General features: G+C 37.3%; 1 protein-coding gene across 5 annotated transcripts in view; it reads right to left on the bottom strand.

Moving 5' to 3' along the window:
• Positions 1–2,316: 2,316 nt before the first annotated feature.
• LOC132151799 (dynamin-like 120 kDa protein, mitochondrial) overlaps positions 2,317–15,895 on the bottom strand; it is a 40,080-nt gene continuing 26,501 nt past the window's right edge. For all 5 annotated transcript variants that reach the window (XM_059560167.1, XM_059560169.1, XM_059560171.1 and 2 more), the window contains 2 exons: positions 2,822–2,890; positions 2,317–2,391 (listed from right to left, as the gene is read on the bottom strand). In XM_059560167.1, the coding sequence (XP_059416150.1) occupies positions 2,826–2,890 (65 nt within the window). In that variant the 3' untranslated portion in view covers positions 2,317–2,391; positions 2,822–2,825. The remainder of the gene's footprint in view (positions 2,392–2,821; positions 2,891–15,895) is intronic.

Below are 15,895 nucleotides of genomic sequence, written 5' to 3'. Positions count from 1 at the left end.
CTTCTTCGCCCCTATTGAAACGCTACAGAGTCATTAGGTTAAAGTCTTTCTTTTTTTCCCCCTCCAAACACTTCTCCTTCTCAGACTATCCTTTTTTAACAAATGGAGAATATAATCATTCTCCAAGATGAGAGAGAGGCCGGAGCATATGTATGCATGTGGCCCCTCAGGTGCTGGAAAAGAAATAGAGCGCTCTCTAAAAAACAGACACCCCGCAATTCCCTCCACACCCCTCCAGCGAGGTAACGATGCCAGTAACAATCAAGGCCTTGTGAAATAGGAGACGATGCCCAGGAGTTAAAGACCTCTTGCCCACTGTGTTATTCATCAGTGTGGGCTGGAGCTGAGAGCTCAAGGGCCCCACACTTCCACACAAAGCTCAGAGCTCCGGCTCCACAACCCTGCACTGATGAGCACTGGCCACGGAGCACAGAGTTATACCTCAGAGCAAGGGCCACTTACACCTAACATTCATCATTCCAGCTTCATTAGCTGCAGGAAATGCACATTGACGTACATGGACTCACATGCATACAGCATCTAGAAATTGGCTATTATACAGGGATTCAAAAAAACAGTTACATACACTTTTTTTGTCAAATGATCTAGGGCAGTGGTTCTCAGTCTGGATATTAAGAGGCAACCAACACACTAGCAAAATGTACCATTCAAAAATGCCTAATAATAATAATTTACTTACCCTCATTTCATTAAAAACCTGTACAATTTTCATTCTTCTGTGGAGAATTTAAAAATTTTTTCATGCATGTATAATGTTATCAACATTATTCAAAATATCTTTTGTGTTCCAAAGAAATAGATGACAAGGTAACGTAATTTTACCTCAAATAAAATGCTTTATAATTTAGCCAGTGTAAAACCAGCTGAGGAAACATGCACTGTACCTGTCAAAATGTTTACCAGCAATCATCAAATTAAATCAAGTTTACACACATTGGATTTTGTCCAAGCCCACCCACTCTGATTAACATACATTTAAAGTGACTTTACTCCTTTTTTTAAACACTAATTTAATAAATAAACCACATCTGATGAGGTATGACAGGCAAACATTAAAATCTACAACAACAAGTGGGAACATTCTTAAATCAACTGACAGATATTCTGATACAAGCACCACACTCCGATATATTCCCGTTGTGACAACAGATCCGTGATTTCAAAGAACTTGGATACTTTTCAAGTACATGTATATTTACCCATTTACATTTATGAGCTACCAGGAACAAAGTTGTGTTGTCCTTTACACCCAAAATTATCAGGACATGTGTAATGTGGATTTTATATAAAACCTAATCAGACCACAAAAATTCTAGGCCGCGAAATATAAAATGTGCAAGTAAAGAATTAAAAGTACACTAAAGCTGAAGACGACTGAAGAAAATCAGAACCATTTGAATCTTACAAAATAAACTTTCATAAAATAAAACAAAACAAAGTGAGAGGAAATGGTGTGCAGAGTCAAAGAAACAAACAGGATATGCCAATGCATTTCCATCCACCTGTATGAGCAGATGGTGTCATCTGATCTTCTTATAAAAAAATGTTCTGCATCTTTAAGACCAAGCCTCATAGCCATTTCTTGAGTATATTAAACTTAGCTAAGTGTGACCACATGCAAATATGGTGCAGATGAGCTCTATGGTACAAACAACTCCATATATCAGTTGCAGATTCTACAAAATAATTACAAAGGATTTACATGGTGTTTAGATGTTAAGACGTATAATCTTTTACTGTGACTGCACTAACTGTGAATAAACGTGGTGAAAGCACAACTCCAAAATATGAACGAAGGTGGCAATTGGTGACAAGACATTTTTGAATATTTTCTCTAGTCATAGCAAGGCCAATCAATAAAATATACATTTTACCTCTTGGCTTCTCCATAAACATCACCTTCATTAATAAAGAAAGTCAGGGGAAAGAGAGACCCGGACAAAGTATTTTATTGGGAATGAGGGATTGGGAGATGTATGTATGTGAATATCTGTCTGACTGGTTTCTTTGGAAAACATGTGGCTTTTAAGCACTGGAGGAAGAAAGAATAAAGCATGGCACTCTTGACACATACCATTCTCTAGCTGAGTAAGTGCTTGTTCTCCAACAGTGATTAAATATGCAGCAAATGTAAAGGGACTCCAGCTCACTTTGCTTACTTTCACTGTTTTTAAGGGGGAAGAATGCGTGTGTTCATGTGTGTGAGAAGACTGAAAGCTGGAGCAGGATACATAAAAAAGAGAGAGAGAGAGAGAGAGGAGGAGAAGCAGGGAAGATATTCATTTACGGAGGGCAAAGAGCAAAAAATGAAGTTGTATTTAATCAGTGCATTTCTCTGTAAGGGCATGACGGTCCAGAAACAAGATGATCCTGAAAGACAAAAGATTAAGAATTATTTCTCAATCATGAAAAAAATAAAAACTGTCACACTATAATGAACACTACATAACATCCCATGCATTAGGGCTGTCCATTGATTTACTTTATGAACACATTATTTTAGATGATGTAGTGTGTTGAATAATTATATTAATAGCCCCAAAATAGTAAATAATAATAGAAAACAAAAAGTTAACGTGTACTTGGCAGCACCAATGTTTTTATAATTTCATATAAAACTATAAAAAAAGTCATATTAAATTGGAAAAATCATACATTTAAATAAATTCTTAAATATGATCATGAAATATATTGATAATATGTAACATATTAATAATTAATGAATTCATAAATTGAAACGTTAACGATTATTTCTATTCATTTCTCTCTTTAACCATGCAGTAGAATTAAAACCACCTACTGCTCTATTTCTCTTTGTGAAGAGCTTCAATGAAAGCTTCAAGTTTCTCCTGAATTTCACGTACTTTTTCTGTAAAGAGAAATACAAATGTGAATACATCACATACTATTAAATCTGCTATTTCAATAGCACAGAATTCCCATTTGTGACCCTGGATCACAAAAGCAGTCTTAAGTGTAAATTTTAAGATATTAAGATTATACACAATCTGAAAGCTGAATAAATGAGCTTTCCATTGATGCATGGTTTGTTAGAATAGGACCAACAGAGATACAACTATTTGGAAATCTGGAATCTGAGGGTGCAAAAAAATCTAAATACTGAGAAAATCGCCTTTAAAGTTGTCCAAATGAAGTCCTTAGCAATGCATATTACTAATCAAAATATACCCCCGTGACTTAAGACTGGTTTTGTGCTACAGGGTCACATTTGATCTCCTCTGGAATTCATTAGTCTTCTCAAGTTCACGCTTCTCCTGGGAAAAACCCTAACCTGGCCACATCATTGCAAAGACACACTTTAAAGTGGACTCGTATGCATACAAATATTTCTAGATTTTCCTGCAGATTAAGTATCAAGTCGTGTCAAGTCCCACTGTGGGTACATTCTCTGACACCCATAGAGCAGATGGTGGCCACTGACAGTTCAATACTCCAAGGTGCGTGCGGTTGAGGATCAGATGATGAAGAGGTGGTGTTCTATTGCACCTCCTCACCTCTACATGCTACTTCAAAGCCTGTCCCCATGGGTGACAACTTCTAACTATGTGAAAAAGTGAGACAAAGGTAATGAAAAGGTTTAATACATATTTTATATATACAGTACACAGACCAAAAGTTTGGACACACCTTCTCATTCAAAGAGTTTTCCTTATTTTCATGACTATGAAAATTGTAGATACACACTGAAGGCATCAAAACTATGAATTAACACATGTGGAATTATATATGGAATTATATACAAAACAAAAAAGTGTGAAACAACTGAAAATATGTCATATTCTAGGTTCTTCAAAGTAGCCACCTTTTGCTTTGATTACTGCTTTGCACACTCTTGGCATTCTCTTGATGAGCTTCAAGAGGTAGTCACCTGAAATGGTCTACCAACAGTCTTGAAGGAGTTCCCCGAGAGATGCTTAGCACTTGTTGGCCCTTTTGCCTTCAGTCTGGGGTCCAGCTCACCCCTAAACCATCTCGATTGGGTTCAGGTCCGGTGACTGTGGAGGCCAGGTCATCTGGCGGAGCACCCCATCACTCTCCTTCTTGGTCAAATAGCCCTTAATGCCTTCAGTGTGACTCTACAATTTTCATAGTCATGAAAATAAAAGAAAACTCTTTGAATGAGAAGGTGTGTCCAAACTTTTGGTCTGTACTGTATATCTATATATATATTTTTTTTTTTTTTACAGAAATTCTGTGTTCCTCCATGTGACACAAAAAAATTTCATTCTCCATTTAGAATTGATGTTCTTGCATGGGTGAATCCAACAATGAGGTCCAAGTCACAAAGTATTCAAAAAGAGGAAAAGAAAAGAAATAAGTAACAATAATAGAAGTAGTAACAATAATAATAACGTACATTGGTAGTTCTGCCTTTGGTTTAAAATGATTGATTACAATTTATATATATATATATATATATATATATATATATATATATATATATATATATATATATATATTACCATTTTTTTATTTAAATTTTCCATTTGATTTAAAAAAAATGAGACCGGGAAAACCAGATATATTAGGTATAATGTGACCTGGGCATTTCTTGACATTTGGTGACCTCCATCCATCCATCCATATAAAGCAGTTACAGAAAATGAAATAAAATCCAATATAGCTGATGACGTGGGAGAAATTAAGAATATAAATAAAACATTTAAAATTAATTCATTATTTTTTTTTTTAAGTAACAGTAGTAAAATATCATTTTTTAATAATTTTGCAATAAAATCAATTCAGAGTCTAGTTGAGAAGCTCCTAAATGACTTTCAAATAAATCACTTACGAGGTTCAATGAACAGTTGGCAGCACGGCAGCTCAGCAGCTCAGGTTTTGGAACAGAGCTCTTATGTATGTTATGTACGCATGGAAGACCATTTGTGGCCTAATAGTGTGAGAACAACAATCTAAAGTCTCATATGACAACAGGTTAACTGGGCTTTTCAAGTGGACATTGGGCTACAAGTTTGTGGCTGTAACTAAATACTGTCATCTGAGGCTCGTGCAGCCGTTTTAGGTGTATTTGTGGTGTGGGGATTCCCCATTCTACTCAGAGCTGTAAGATGAAAGAAATAAGATGGCCTTTGTGGACATCTGACATCTCTAAGGTCTGAAATACAATACTATGAACCACACACAACTGCACACATGCTCACACGTACAAACACACATACTTTCACAAATATCCTGAAGCCTGGAAACATGACCCTTCAGCACCTTCTGCGCACACACACACACACACACACACACGCACAAACACACACACGCCCACACACACAGCTTGAATGCACACACAATCTTGGGGCTTAGACTTGGAGTATCTTTTTTGTGCCTAGGGACATAAAGAGTAATGGTGAAGGTTAGTGAATATAACAGGCATTAAGTTTTGGAGAGGGCCTTATGACACAGCAGGTTTGGAATTTTTTGAAAAATGCAGGATAGCAGCAAGGATAGATTAAAAAAAAATGTATCCCATCTGAACAATTTGGGGATACTTGATCTAACTGTATGTCACTGGATAACTGTATGCATTTATTAAAGATTCACTGATATTTAGCAATAAGCTGACAAGTGGTAACATGTAATGGCTGAATATAATATGATATTAATTATAAAAAATATAAATTTTAAAAATAAGGAAGGAAGGAAGGAAGGAGGGAAGGTGAATAAATCAAATTAATTTCAGAACATTATGGACAAATTTTTTTTTTTTGTAGCAACATGTGCTCCCTAAAGGAACAGCACTTACGGCAATTATTTAATCTTAAAGGCTGAATATTTTGTCACTATCATTCATTACACCTGTAATTTAATGCAAGATGATGCCAAAAGTAATCTTAATCTTAAAATAAGTTTTAAATATCCACAATTATAAACAATTAAATAGAAACAATTAAATATCCAAATATCAGAACATATATAGAAAATATCTGCAAAAAGCAATATATTAAAAAGTAGCAATGAAAAATACAAAATACTGGCCCAATATATTGTGCATCCCTGGTATTTATATAATATTGGATGTTAAAATGTTTTGCATATATTTTTGTGGCTTGCTTTTGTTTAACAGCATGGTTGTAAAATGTTTATGACCGTATTTTTCGGACTATAAGTCACACCTAAGTATAAGTCGCATCAGTCCAAAAATACGTCATGACGAGGAAAAAAACATATAAGTCGCACTGGACTATAAGTCACATTTATTTAGAACCAAGAGAAAACATTACTGTCTAAAACCGCGAGAGGGCGCTCTACACTGCTCAGGGGTAGGATACAGGAGCACTGAGCAGCATAGAGCGCCCTCTTGCGGCTGTAGACGTTAATGTTTTCTCTTGGTTCATGTTAAATTAATTTTCATAAATAAGTCGCACCTGACTGTAAGTCGCAGGACCCGCCAAACTATGAAAAAAAGTGTGACTTATAGTCCGGAAAATACGGAAATCAAAAAAGACTTTGTAACACACAAATAGAGACTTAAAAATACTGGATATGGGATGAATCAAGAGGACGTGATGGAACTACTATGCTGCATGGGCCAATCGCAAGTCTGCGGAAACAGCCAAACTGAAAATGTGTACGTTAACAGCCAATGGAGTTTTAAAGAAGAATGGACAGCTAAGGATGATGCGAACTTGTGTGTATATGGGCTTAAAGTGTCTGATCAGACTGTGAGAAACATATTTATTTCTGGTTGCCATCTGTTTGTTCCACATGGAGGAACATAGAATGGCGGCCAAGAAAGGGCCAAAACAAGACGGTCTTTTCAGTGCCTCGGAAATGTGACGCGAGAGAACTGCTCCTTCCACTGAGCCCGAGAACAGGGTCCAAACTCCATTTAGACCCCTGTTTACCTAAGAGATGAGCTTTTTGGACACATCCATTCATAGGTCTCCTCTTTTTATCTGGTCATGAATATTCCCATAATCCTCTGGCCCCTGTCCCAGTAGCCTCCTTTTTTGGGAGGTGTGGGGTGGCTTTCTCTCTTTCAGGATTCCTCCTCAATCCCTTCTTTGAAAGGGGGTCTCGCCTGATCTCCACATGAAATGATATCTCTTTCACTCCCACTCTTGCGGGCCTCTAAGCCTCCTGGGCCGGAGCGGCAGAAGGCTGGAGAAAGCCCTTAATTGACCTGTAATTAGACTATGAAACAGTGTGGCCGTGGAGAACAGAAGGACGAGGAAAAAAGCGAGAGTCAGGGTACGGGATACCGCCAAGGAGATGTAGCTGCAAGGAGCTGAAGAGAAACTCAATCCCTTTTGATATAAATGGTAGCCTTGGTATTTGCCATCAAGAAGCATGACCATTAATAGGGAAAATGGGAAAGAAATTAAAATGTGGCAACAGCCTTTTCAGCAGCTCACGTTTCCCACCATGCCTTCCTGGAAACACAAGACTGAAGACTGTCCACGGAAAATCAGTGTCACGTCAGGTGTGAACCTAAGGGGTAACAGAGAACTCGGAAATTAAGCTTCTCGAGCAACTAAAAAAGACAAGCAGTTAGAAGTTTTTACACAAAAAATGAAATTCCAAACAACTGTTTTTGTGCATTCAATGAAAGTCAGTGGAGTCCAAAACAACTTTGGGCATGTGAAGGTGAGTAAATAATGACAGAATTTTAATTTTCGGGTGAACTATCTCATTAATGAAACTTCATACATCTAAACATTGACACAGGAACACCGACCAGCATGGGCAGTTTTTCCCACATATCAGCTCTCATTATCTCTAAAACATATGGCCACACAGAGGAAAGAAACCACTGTCAGAGCTCTGCTGTGAAAACCTCAGGGTTCAACACAAGGGTAGCTTCCAGTTAACCTCAGGAAACAGGCTTATTCAGCTGTGTGAAATCTTATACACAACCAGTTAAAGAATTATATTTTTTTTTTGTTTAAACTATAACCCCATCATAGCCTAAAATGCAGTGACAACTAGTAAGCTACAAGCAGGCTGATTTCCCAGAGAAAAAACTGGCTGAAAATGGCATTCCTGACAAACAAATTTCACATATATTCCTTCTATCTAAAAGTGACAAAGCCATTTTTTCCAGCATTTTAACCTCTGGATCCACTTATTAGAATTACATATCTTAGACCACATACCATAGAGCTATACTATTTTGCTAATGCAACCACAATGGAAAATATATCATAGGGATGCACGATAAATCAAAAAAAAAAAAAAATCATTCATTGAAATTGGTTGATAATGGATACATTAAAGGACAAGTTCATCCAAAAATTTTAATTCGTCATGTCATTCCAAACCTGTATACAATTTTCTGCAGAACATCAGAGCCCATTGACTTTCATTGTATGACTTTTTTTTTTTTTTTTTCAAAATAACTTATTTTTATGTTCTAGGTAAAAAAAAAAAAAAGGTAAACCACTACAGACTTTTGTAACATTCATCTCAACATACCCAACAGTCAGAACCTTTGAACAACACCTGATGGTGCAACTAATGGGAATTTTCTCTTCACTTTTCCCTTAGGCTGCGATAGAGACCCCCTACTTATGAGAGCTGTGCAGACAGCATCTTGTCAACCCAGGTGTACAGTGAACTCCTCACCTCCCCTTCACAACCTCCCTCCAGCCTGGCCTCCAATAAGCATTTAATTACAGGGCTTTGGCACAAGTAAGACAGGGGCAAGTCAAGACGTGGAACAGCAAGAAAACAGTCAACTGGACAACAGAACACTGTTGGTCTATTCCACTGGTGGTCATCTTAAAGGGATAGTTCACCCAAAAATGAAAATTCTGTCATAATTTAAATTAAATTAAAGTAAATTTATGCATTTAGCAGACGCTTTTATCCAAAGTGACTTACAGTGCATTCAAGCTATCAATTTTTACCTATCATGTGTTCCCGGGGAATCGAACCCCCAACCTTGGGCTTGCTTGCTTGCTAACGCAATGCTCTATCACTTGAGCTACAGGAACACCACTCACCCTCATGTTGTGAGTGCCCCATGTTCTGCAAAAGATCTTAGTGTTGTTTGTCCATGCAATTAAAGTCAAAGGGGTCCAATGCTTTGGGCTTTGACTTTCATAATAAGGCCAAAAATAATTGAAGTATTCCTTAAAATATATTTTGTGTTTTAAAGAAGAAAGCAAGTCATACAGGTTTGAAACTACATTAAGGGTGATTAAATGATAAAATAAAATAAAAAAAATGTTGGGGGGGGGGGTGGACTATCTCTTTAATCCCACTTGTGTGGAACCTGGGGTCTCATTTATAAGCATTGCATATGCACAAAATAGGCATAGAAATAGCGTACGTATTTTTTCATGTACATGTCAGGATTTATAAAAAATAAACTTGCCGTAAGGTATGGACATTATAAACCATGCGTACAAACTCTTTTTCATGGAGTGAGAAAATTAATGAGGTACACAACGACTTTAAACTCTGTTTTCATGTCGATATACATACACATTTACATTAAATATTCCACTCGCATTAAAAGAGTTTAACACTGAAATTACATAATTTTACAAACAAAATAATTGCATAATTTCATTAACAATAAACAATTTTCCTGTGACATGTTATTTTAATTAAAGCGAGGAGTGCTATAGGTGCACAATAATTAATCTTTAAACTAAACTACAGACCACATGTTACCACATGACCACTTTTTACAATACTTTGTCAGTGACGTGCCAAATCAGACAATACACTGCAATAAAAATGCGTTTATCTGTTTCCACTAAAATAGCTAAAATATGTTTATCTTATCAGCAACTTATCTTATACTGATTATGGCGTGCGCATGGTTTTATAAATCTGAAAACCTTTGGGAGAAAGCAAAATCTAGCTTTTGTGCCTATGTAAAATTTTACATAGGAGAGTTTTATAAATGAGACCCCTGATCTGTCTGAATATTACACTCATTATAACTGGATAATGTGTGTGCAAAGATCCATAAAGGTTTTTCATCAGACCCTGATTTAATGGATCATTAGGTGGGACAATATATTTAGTGAAGGATGATCAGCACTGGTTAGGAGTTCAACTGTAGGACTCTGAATTTAAAAGAGAATACACACTTTGTTGCTGCAGTTCACAGAATGCATTAAAGTGATGTGGGTACTGAAATTATAGCTTCAGTAAATCCCTTCTTTTAACTATCGACTGTACAAAGACATGATAAAGGAACAGCACTATGTCATGCAGTGTCATCACGACTGGTCCAGAAGGTGAGGCATTGCAACAAGTTCTCTATTTTTACTCAGCGAGGAAGGATATGTATGGTTTTCCTATTACCTCATAACAGACTCTCTGACAGATAGATTTATAGTGTGCGGAGGCTTTGAGAACAGCCTTGCAGGAGACCAAATGACAATGGGACTCGATCCTGCCGACCCCTGAGGCACTTTCTGTGACGGGACAAATTGTGAAATGGAAATGCAAGTTCTCCAGTTCATTTTCCACTCATTTGACTTCTGCTTCCCCAAGTTTGGGTAGTGTGGGTGACGGCAAAAGAGAGAAGATGGGAAATACTTCCTTCACTGGGACAACAAGTGTTGAGAGATTTATTTGTTGGAGGCAGGACCATTGAGAGCAACTGGGTGGGGTGGCGGGGATGCGTTGGTGGGAGTGGGCGGTCCATTATCAGCTTGCATGGGAAGACTGGGGCTACAAGCCAGATTTGGGGGGGAATGCGGCTTGCTCCAGCTGTTTTAGAGATGGGAGTGGTTTCCTCTCGGCCTGAAAGAAAGGTATAATCGTCTTTCTGTCACTGGAGGGGCAGGCCAAAAATATGCTTTTCACATTAGAGCGTTGGGGTGCAGGGAATATGGTGGGAGCGTGTGAGAAAGAAGAGGCGAGAGTGAGAAAAGAGAAAAACACAGAAGCTGGCCACAGATGAAAGGCAAGTGCATATAACTCCCCATAAATTGATGTGTGACATCCTAAAGCGTGCAGATTTTGTGTTGAATATGAGTTCATCGGTTTGGTTTTTGTACATGTTTTTGCTGAACTGAACATTAATTTGCATAAATCAATAAAAACAAGTTTCCATGTCAATAAAGCAAGAATGACTCATTGGTTGCCAGCTGAAGGGATCAGCACAAGTGTTCTTTATGGAGGTGCATTATGGCTGTATCACTTTGTACTGCTGTGAGTTAAGAATACTTAAGTTTATTGTAAATAAAGAAAAATCAAGTAAAAATATCAGTAAATAAGTAAATAATAAATGAACACATTCAACAGGTTAATGAAGACCAAACAATTGCCTATTTTCACATTCTTAAAGGCGTTATTATTGTTAACTAAACCTAAAACCATTAAAAAAAAAACACTTTTCATTACTTAAAGTAAAATAAACAACTTAAATAAAGTAAAATATAAAACTTAAACTTTTCAGCTACACTCTAAACCAGGGGTGCCCAACCCTGCTCCTGGCGATCGACTGTCCTGCAAAGTTTGGCTCCAATCCTAATCAAACACACCTGAAGTAACTAATTAAGGTCTTCAGGCTCACTTAAAAATTAAAGGCAGGCGTGTTTGATTAGGGTTGGAGCCAAACTTTGAAGGACAGTCCATCGCCAGGAGCAGGGTTGGGCACCCCTGCTCTAAACAAAATGCTGGGCTGTCTCAACCCAACTCTGGGTCAAATATGGACTAACCCAATTAATAAAAATAAAAAAAATTAAATAAAAAAATATATTTCACCCAAAGATGGTTTGAAACAACCTGGCATTTTTAGTTACAGAGGCAACATTTGTTTTTAGTTTCAGTTTAAATAACTAAAACTAAAAACTTAACAAAATACATTATTTAAAATCATATATACATAAAAAAAACTAATAAAATTCCAAAAACACTACAAAATTAATGCTGTAACTAAAAAAAAAAAAAAAAAAAAACCTAATTCAAAACCAAATTATACTACAATAGCATTGTTCTTAAGATTTTCTAAACATATAGATTATTTCTACAGTTCAGCTCTTTGATGAAACATTCTACAGCTAGCTGTGCAACATCACGAGCTGTGACAACACTCACTGGATCAACAGTTCACACCTGAGTTGCAACATATGCACCATACGTTTCGTATTCCAACCTCTAGATAAACCAAATAGAGGCCAAAACAAACAGTTAAGGGAATGATTAGATAGAGGGTAAAACGAGTGAGAGAGAAAGACACTGTAAAGAGGTGTTACACCAGCTTCAGTGGTGACCTAACGCCTCATGCAAACAAAGTTAAACCCTGTGTATACAGAGCTCAGGGGCAGCAACAGTACATTACTACACACAGAGGAAACGGAGGAGTGGTTTTCATTGAGCATTAAAACTGGTTTCCACGTCATCCCTTCACAAAGGAGTGTAAGACTGACAGCTCCGCACCGCAAGTCTCCACGATCACATCTGGCAATATGACTTGACGCATGCCCACAACCTGTGTCAACTCACGCCTGGCTCCGCATTTAAAACAAATGTAAAATTAGTAATACCATTATAATATTCCCTACTTTAAAAAAAAAATATATATATTGGACTATTGAAAAAATGTGTATGGATTTAAGGGTTGTAATGGGTATTATATTAGCTTTAACGTAAACTATAATGGTGTCTGGTATTTGATGGATTCTATGGGTGGGATGTAATCTGGGAGATGGGAAACAATAAAACAACAATAATTTCTATTGGAATAATGCCCAAAACCCACTACAAAAAGGAATTTTGTAATTGTTTTAATGGAAACAATAAGAATTTCTGTGATGGTTTATATTGTTTGTTTTTTTTCAGCAGGGTAACGATACCCATACTGACAATGGTAAGCTGAAGCTTGACTTAGCAAAATTAAAAATCGCAAATCAAATAGAAATATCTGTCACAAAAAAAAAACTTTTTATATATATATATATATATATATATATATATATATATATACACACATAAATAAATAAATTTAAATAAAAAGAAAAGAAAAGAAATAAATAAAAATAAATTACAATTTATTTTTTTTTCCCAAATCGCATAGCCCTTAGTTGACAATATCAGCTAATCGACTTCAAATGATCCCCACTGTAGTTAATAAAATAAAAAAAACTAAATAATGGATACCAAAAAATTACAAATTAAATAATAAAACAAAACCAAAATGAATGGATAAAATAAAAAAAGCTTTTTTTTTTTACTATCCTAAAACTTAACAAAATTACTAAACTAAACTCCCGTGCACATGCTGTAGACTTTTATTGCTGCTTCAGGGATGCAAATTTTAGTCCAGGCTATTTTTGCCTTGATTCCCCCTCCCATGTCTCCACAAAATATCCTATCACCCCATAAAAGTGTGGGTGTTTTTTCAACCTCAAAATGTGTAAAAAACACACTTTGGTTGCCATGTCTCAAAAGCTAATTTTTGAATTCTTGAGGGGCTTTAAAAAGCTTAAAAAAGAAGTACCCCCAAAAAATAACTACTCTGGATGTTCACACATCCAAAAAAAAAAAAAAAAATGATTAGAAACTAAAAGCCAAGTCTACTACTGTCATACAGATTTACAAGAGAGGGAGTCACATACAACCTGAACTGCTGAGTCTATTAGGTAAATCAAAGCCTCATAAAACCGTCCTGACGTGCCTGCAGTTGCATATTAGCAATTTAGGCAGAGTTCCAGCAGAGGCACAGTGCCATACAGCTGCCTTGGCACAGCGTACACACACACGACACATCACCCACAGGCAGCAGCCACAATAACAAGCCTGAATGCAGCCATATTGCACATCTAATCCCATGCATTCCCTCTCACACACAATCCCTGAGTGTGAAACCAGAGCAACTCGCTGCCTGCCTGCCTGCAAGTAAGGGCAAATCGCTCTTAACACCAGACTTTACCCCAAGGGGAATTTTTTTTCTTTTTGTTAAGGGAAGTGCCCCTTTCCTCCCCCAGCTCCTCAACTTCAAATAGGCAGACAGGTGAGGCCAGGGTCAGCGGCTCAGCTCCCTGCACCTGTGGGAGTGATAGCCCCTCACTGCCTCATGTGAGCCGGACTCAACCCCTGGCTCAGCCCCAGGGTCCATGAGCCCGTCAATACATCTCTCGCTTTATGAAGGGGGCTGTCAGTTTTTCCAATCTGTCAAGAAGAAAAAAGAAAAAGCAAACCGGGAGCGAGACAGGGAGCATGTAACAACAGCTCATAGGTGATTTAAAGATCACGGAGCTCGAAATCCCCCTGTTTCCTAACCCCTCCCGTCTGCTACTGGATTCTGGAATCTTTTCCTGTTGGGTCTTGTAAGGTGGGCGACGTGGAATAGATGTGGCTTGAAGACATATTCCCAAAATGAATCCTTCACTTTCCAACTTCTAAAATCACCATCCAGGAATATATCAGTGGCATAAAACAAATCAAAAAGATCCAATTTTGTGAACTCCGTACAGTTTAAGATTGGCTCTACCAAAGGGTCATCAAAGTGAACCGAAGCACAACACTCAGAGTGCTTCGTAAAGAGTAACGAGCTTCACTGATTAGTAAAAACCTCAAGAAGCTCTCCAGAAGTCAGACGTCTATGAGGTGCTTGTCAGAACTGCTGGTCAGAAAGTGATACTTCAAAGTGGATGGAACTTTATGAAGAGCCAACTGAGAGAGTATGCTAGGGTCATTAAAGCTCTGGAAATTTTGGGGTTTTATTTGACAATGTGATTTCTGGGAAGGTGAGAAATGAAAGCTTATGTCTTTTTTAGGTTTTAAGTCCGCTAAAACGGCCCAAGGTACCAAGCAATGGCACAGAACAGTGATCCCAAACCCGTCTATCACGATCGACTGATATTATCTTTAGCACTGTCCTAGTAGAACCCTGAAAATAACAATAAAAATACATCACATTTCTCCATTCTTTGTACTGTATTTTTTGTAGTTATATTTCGGGAGCTACTGGGACAGTGATAATGAAAAATACATCACGCCCGAGTCAGTAAACAGGATGTTAACAGAGGCCAGAGATGCTGAAGATGAACACAAAGAGGAGAACATACTAAATACTCTAGCGGGCAGAGCAAGATCACTTTTCACAATGCTCGAAGCATAAGAAGAAAATATAAATCTTGAAACGGGGGTGAGAGGTTATATTAATGTATCAGTATTAATGTATGTGGTGCAGCTGCATACGTTGTTTACCTATGTGATACTCTCTAAAATGGTTATATAATAAAGTTGTTGTTTTTTGTTTTTTTTTACTCACAAAACGTATTCTCGTTTTTACCAATCTCCTAGCTACGCTTCTGGACGTTGATCATGTTAGTACCCTTGCTGTCAATGGGAGGGTCAGAGAGCTGTCAGATTGCATCAAAAATATCTTAATTTGTGTTCCGAAGATGAATGGAGGTCTTACGAGTTTAGAACTACATGAGGGTGAGTAATGACAGAATTTTCATTTATGGGTGAACTTTAAGGTTCTTCATTGAAATGTAAAATAAAAAAATAAAAATAAAAAGTTTGATTCAGCTTGCAAGGTGACAACTGAAAAAAAATTATAATACTGTAATAATAATTTGAGAGTAGAATACTGGTGTTTGAAACCAGGCCAGACTGAAAACCTCACTGTTTAAGTGGTTTAAGAATGTAAGAGGTGAGCACAGTTGAAATAAGATAATTTGTTCTCTCTGAGAGGAAGCCGGGACAGTGCATCAGAATACATCAAAAGCTCTAGGAACCCTGGGAACATGATGCCACCTCACACAGGAAAGGCAGCAAGGCCAGACAGGCCCACAAATTCCTCCCTGCTATTTGTAAAGAAATTGGAAATAACCAGGATTCTGTCCAAACTCATGTTCTATGCACATCCCTTCAGGATGTGGCAGAAACTGCAAGGGTAGTCCAGAAAGGGTGGTAAAACAGT

The sequence above is a fragment of the Carassius carassius genome, chromosome 10, assembly GCF_963082965.1.
Source record: "Carassius carassius chromosome 10, fCarCar2.1, whole genome shotgun sequence".
In the NCBI taxonomy this organism is placed as follows: Eukaryota; Metazoa; Chordata; class Actinopteri; order Cypriniformes; family Cyprinidae; genus Carassius; species Carassius carassius.
This window is presented reverse-complemented; position numbering and strand designations above follow the sequence as displayed.